This window comes from Mytilus trossulus, chromosome 7 (genome assembly GCF_036588685.1).
Source record: "Mytilus trossulus isolate FHL-02 chromosome 7, PNRI_Mtr1.1.1.hap1, whole genome shotgun sequence".
NCBI lineage: Eukaryota > Metazoa > Mollusca > Bivalvia > Mytilida > Mytilidae > Mytilus > Mytilus trossulus.
The window spans coordinates 61,128,896-61,135,103 of NC_086379.1; the positions used below are offsets into that span (position 1 = coordinate 61,128,896).

The 6,208-nt window shown below is 31.8% G+C and overlaps 1 protein-coding gene across 1 annotated transcript in view; it reads right to left on the reverse strand.

The window, feature by feature from the left end:
* Positions 1–5,940, reverse strand: part of LOC134726573 (uncharacterized) — a 32,242-nt gene extending 26,302 nt beyond the window's left edge. The window contains exon 1 of the mRNA XM_063590979.1: positions 5,931–5,940. Within this exon, the coding sequence (XP_063447049.1) occupies positions 5,931–5,940 (10 nt within the window). The remainder of the gene's footprint in view (positions 1–5,930) is intronic.
* Between the last annotated feature and the right edge of the window lie 268 nt (positions 5,941–6,208).

Below are 6,208 nucleotides of genomic sequence, written 5' to 3' on the forward strand. Positions count from 1 at the left end.
TCGGACAAAAATGGACACACTATTCACGCTTGATTCAGGTCTTAATTTGGAATGTAATTAAATATTTGACACATAATAGGTTTCTGACACAGAATAATTGTAGTCAAAGAACTAAAAATTGGTTATATAATTTGAATTTATACTTAATTTTTTGCTTTTGCACTACGCTGTTGCGAATTGCCCACCCCCTCGAAAAATTAAAAAAATACCCTCCCTTTTTGTTGTTTTGTGCAATATACTATGCTGTTGCATACTGACTCTAACCTCAAGAAAAGAAAAATGTATCCCCCACTTTTTTCTATTTAATATCTGAAATCTGATTTGGGAAAAAAAATCTGTACACATAATTTTAAAGCAGTGTAAGGAAGGTAATCAAACATGTCTGGATTGCCTTAATATATTTGGATCACCTTCCTTACACTGGTTTCAAATTGTCTTGATTGAACATTAACCAAGAAACCCTTGTTTTTCCCTCTTTTTTGCCTCTAATTCCTAAACGGTATGAGACATAACACTTCCCCACCTACACCTCCGAGCAAATCATAGCCATCCCTTTTGTAGTTTGGAAACTTGTGGTATAATTTCAGAGAGATTCATACACTTAATGACTGGAAACTACAAAAATGTTTATTTCCTCCCCTTTTTGGCCCCTAATTCCTAAACAGTTAAGACCATAACCCCCCCCCCCCCAATCAATCCCAACCTTTCTTTAGTGGTTATAAACCTTGTGTTAAAATTTAATTGATTTCTATTTACTTATACAAAAGTTATTATCCGGAAAACATCTGTCTTCTGCGACGCTGACGACGACGACTTGATAGCAATATACGACCATTTTTTGTCATTTTTTTTTTTGCAGTCGTATTAAAACATGTAGATTTATACACATATATTGTGCATTTCTGAAAAAATATATTCAGATTACTCGGGATTGTAATTAAGATATCATGTAATGACTCAGTATTTTTCATGGAGAACCAAATATCTGTCAGATGTATACTGTTCATTGTAATTTTTTTTTTATCAATGTTGGTCAGCAATTGCAAATAGAATTTTACTTAAACATTTACGATTTTTTAAAAAGGCATGTCACAGCAATGTTTGGTGCAAAATAACTAGTTTGTGAATTTAAATTCTTTTAAGAATATAATTCGGGCTATGCTATACATAAAAGTCAAATTAGTTTCGACAATTTTCCATTTTTTTCCGTGAGTGATCCATATCCATGATAAAGAAACCCCACAGAAACAATCATTATCTTACCTCCTGTACATTTCTAGAAATATGATTGGTTAAAAGCGACCTCGTGGAGACCGTGTATATTCAATATTAGCTATAGGTTAGTAGGGAGGCGTGGCTTATTTCAATACACGGTTAGTTGTGGATTTACGACTTGGACACTGTTTGATTATTTAAAACTATTAAAGTTCTGTTCAATATTGTTGATATCAAGGTTGGTGATAAAAAATATTTATCGTTTACGTTAGTTGTTTAGTGCAGACCAATTGAAGAATGTTCTTAAAATTGAACACTTGAACACTTTAATACAGAAATAAGAAGATGTGTTATGTAAGCAAATAAGACAACTTTAGTCTAAATTCAACAAATTAAGATAGTCGGTAAGATAAATTCATTACATAGTGTGCTATTGACCTAATATGATATATACAGGGTAACTAAATTCCATATCGGGTTCGAGCTTAGCTCTCACCCCATATGGAATTTACTGACCCTGTATATATCATGATATTAGGTCACTAACACACTAACACACTATGTAACTAATAAGATCCGTTGTCAAAAGTAACTTTTCAGATAACGAAAAAAATATTCAGATATGAAATTTTCAGACGTTACGCGCGATGTTCGTGCCTATAGAAATTTCCAATAAAATGACTTTACTCGACATAACCGACCTAACTCAGCGTATTTCGTCCTACTGCATTGAAGCGTGACGGAGGGGAGCATACACTGCATGCATGTTTTGCTATTTGAACACGCATTGTTGCTGGAATATACCTTCAGTAAAATTCAACAACAACTGTTTTTTTTTTACTCTTTAAATATTTTGTCATTAAACTTTGAATGACTTTATAGACATAAATACTATAATAGAAAAAGGAAATTAGCAACATGTAATCAAACACACCCACCATTTTTTGTCATTTTACTTGACCCATATTTTAGTTCTTCTCACATTATGAATTTTAAAAACTACCGAGACGACAATTAGCATACAAATATTAAAATAACAAATTCCGAAGCGAGAAGGTTGCCTTTTTATTGTTTTTAATAGATTTAACGTTTAGCACACCCGAATGTAAAAGGTGTACTCGACTTTTAAAACAAAATAATATTTTTCTATAATTTAATTGAAGATAATTTCATGTAGGCAGAAATTCATATCAATTATCTATTTTTCAAAAGTACTTTTTCGTCTTTGACTTTACCAAATTATGGGGCGAGGTTTTTGTTTAAGTATACCTAAACTCATTGTCATTGTCAAAACCATGAAAGACAACTCCTATGAATCGTATGATAGGTACAGATACGTATATATACGTGGTCTTATGACAGTGAAGTTTAGGCGGGAATCTCAATAATCACGTGATATATACAAATCATGATTTCTTTCGTTTTTCATCATCTTAGAAATATTTTATATTGATAAAATTTATTATGAATGGGTGTCATAGTTCAGGAATACTTAGTTAAAACTTGAGTAACGCATTTAACAAAATTAATTGGTTAGCAACAACCGGTCCAGTTACGTGCGTACGTCGAGTTAGGTACGTATGTCATTTTATTGGAAATCTCTTTTAAGCGTAACAGAGGTTATCGCTAAAATCGGACGTTTTTCATGGTTTTGGCGCTACAAAAATACTTCTAGTATAAACCTTTAACATTGATCCTAACATGGGATATGGAAAAAAATTGGTTGCAAAAATAACAGAAATCCCCAGACTATAGACAAGCTAGTATGTGAGAAGAATTAGAACGCCAATAACAACAATGAGAAGAATACACAGTAAAACAATACTAGAAGTTCTCCTTAATATAGTTATATTACAATTATATATTGAAACAATAACAAGTATCGTTTTTTGTGTGCTTCTGTTACAAAATACATTGTGTGGACTTTAAATAAAATCAAAGAAGTTCTCAGCAACAAATAGCATTCCTCTTTTATGTGTTGTTGCTATCATTTGGACCTAAACACAAATTTGAATCATGTTTCGAGGTTCATTGCTATCAAAGAAGTGCGATCTAAAAGATATTATTCTTATATATTATAAGATTGATTACATTTTGTATCTTAATGTACCTTAACCAGAATTAATTTAGGTCAAGTAGTTATCAAAGGTACCAGGATTATAATTTAGTACGCCAGATGCTCGTTTCGTCTACTTAAGACTCATCAGTGACGCTCATATCAAAATATTTATAAATCCAAACAAGTACAAAGTTGAAGAGCATTGGAAATGAATCTTTTTTCATGGACAAGTACTATATATACCATGGTTTTTACGAGTTAACATATTTAAACAAACGAATCCGAAGGATGAGTTTGTTTAAATATGTTAATGAGTAAGACACATGGTATATAAAATTTGTAATATAAATAAAATGATTGACAGCTTCAAGACCTTCAACTAATATTGGAAATTGATCACATCACAGTTTTATCCAATGAAATGGAAGCTCACGCAAGTCACTTTTGCGCCTCGTGTATGATCTTTTGTGTATTTCATGTAATAGAACCCCTGAATTTGCAAAAAGGAAAGAAAATGTCAGAATTTCGCGATTTTTATTTAGTTTTGCGCCCCGTGTAGATCTATGGTTGTTTGCGCTAGTAACTTCATACTGTCATCAGACTGAAGTAAACAAAAATGTCGGATTACAGCGTCGGACAAGGATTAAATAATTATTCTAATGACGGTAAGAATTGGTTTTGTTTTTTTGTTTTCAAGTATCATACAAATTAATCATATTATACAGAATTTTCATCTCATTGAAAAATGCATATTTATACATTTCTAGTTTTCGTACAAACTGCTTTCTTCTGTTATTTTATTAATTCGATTATGAGATTATGTAATAAAACACAATTTTTATGATAAAAGACTGTATTTAAACAGTAGCGGATCCAGGGAGCGTAGATAGTGAACGTTCCCCTAATTGATCGCCAAAAAAAAATCATGTTTTTTCACAGATATTTGTAGCCGATATTTATTCCTTTTTCTATAGGTACCCCTTTTTTAAATCGAAATTGAATTGGATCTTCGCAAAGGAAATGATAGTTTCACATTTCATTTTTTTCACAACTTAAAGAAGAAACATTTAGTAATTGTTTCCAAAATTAGGGGAATTCGTAACAATCCTATATAGTTTGAAAAAGGTTTCTTAAGATTTGGGTACACATAATTTATTGCTTTTTGTTATGAAATGAAAACAAATGAAGATCTTGACCTTTTAGTACGTTTAACAGTTTCCTAAATTTGAGAGGCGGATACATTTAAAATAAAAAGGTGGAGCTTCAGCCAATATGTTATACCATGGCTGAAGCTCCGCCTTTTTCCTTTGAATTCTAGTTGAGTTGCATATTTAATTAGCAAAGTATGGTACAACATTAATTTGCATATAGTATACCATGGGTTTCCCTCACCACACTTTTTAAGCAAATTATTTCATAAAAACATCAAAGGAAAAAATCTAATTTATGTTACAATCGTTACTATCCAATAATAGTAAATCATTCTTTTTTACTCACAGTTTGTTTCAATCTTTACCTAATGCAAAACTTAGATGCATGTTTATTTTTTTATTAGTTTTTAGTGGCTTTGAACTATCTGTCAGTAACTGCGAGTACTCTCAGATCAGTACTTATAGTGTCTTTTTGTTGTTGGGATATACAAGTACCCGCCTACGTCCACTCTATTTTCTTGTTAGATGTATTTATATTTGTACCCATCTGTTGAGTTAAGCCTTTAACAAATGATTTTCATAGTTCGTTCTTATATTGTTCTGTTACGCCACTGTCCCAGGTTAGAGGGAGGGTTGGTATCCCGCTAACATGTTAAAAGACGTCGCACATTCTGTATATATGTGGCTGTCCCAAATCAGGAGGAGCCTTTATTTCTGTGGTTGTCGTTTGTTAATATGTTATATACATGTTAGTTTTTCGATCGTTTGTTTGTACATAAATTAGAAATGTTTTACGTTTATCATTTCGGGGCCTTCTATAGCTGACTATGCGGTATGTGCTTTGCTCGTTGTTTTAGGCCGTACTGTGGCCGTTTAGTTGTTAATTTCTGTGATGTCATTTTGTCTCTTGTGGAAAGTTGTTTCATTGGCAAGCATACCACTTTTTATATATATTAACCGTGCAAACTGACGAACAAACGTAGTAAACGTTTTATTCATCCCTACAAACTCAGTTTTCATAAGAGATGATAACTTTAAATGAAAATGTTAAACTGGGTCTTGAAAGTGTAAATTTTTCTTATGAAAGTTTATATTTCTATATAAGACTGCTGATCATATTTAGAAGACAAACTACTTGGCGCGCTAAAAAGCTTGAAATAAAATTGGAATAATTGATGTAAAGTATTGTTAAACACAAACAATGAAACGCTTTAAACTGCATTTTCCATATCTGTTAGATACTTATTCATGGAAATATGCCAAATTCTGAAAATCGATGCCAAAAAAACTCTATCATGACATATATAAGCTAGCGTAATATGGCACTTATGTGTTATAGAAAGCTGACTGTTGTATTTAAAAAGTAATTAAGCTTTTTAAAACTGAGTACGGACTATAAAGTGGCACCTTGCTAAAGTTTTTCAGTAAGAAATGAACTCGCAGAATATATCATACAAGTTTTCCTTCGATATTTCCTTAAATAAACTTTTTATTATTTAACTTACATTTTGCCATTCGTATTTCTTACGACGAACAGAACTACTTCATTCATTCACCTCTTAGTTTCATCTTTACCTTACTTAGGGACGACATCAAAAGTGCAATGGAGGATAAAAAAACTTAATTCAGATAGTTTTTTTACTGATCCCTCTACCCCCCTCTTAACTTAATTTGGGAAAAAATGATTGACCAATATGGATATATGTAAAATCGATGTAGGATAAACAAAACTTGCAGCAAGTTTACCCCCCCCCCCTTATTTCAATCAGTTTTAAATATCGTA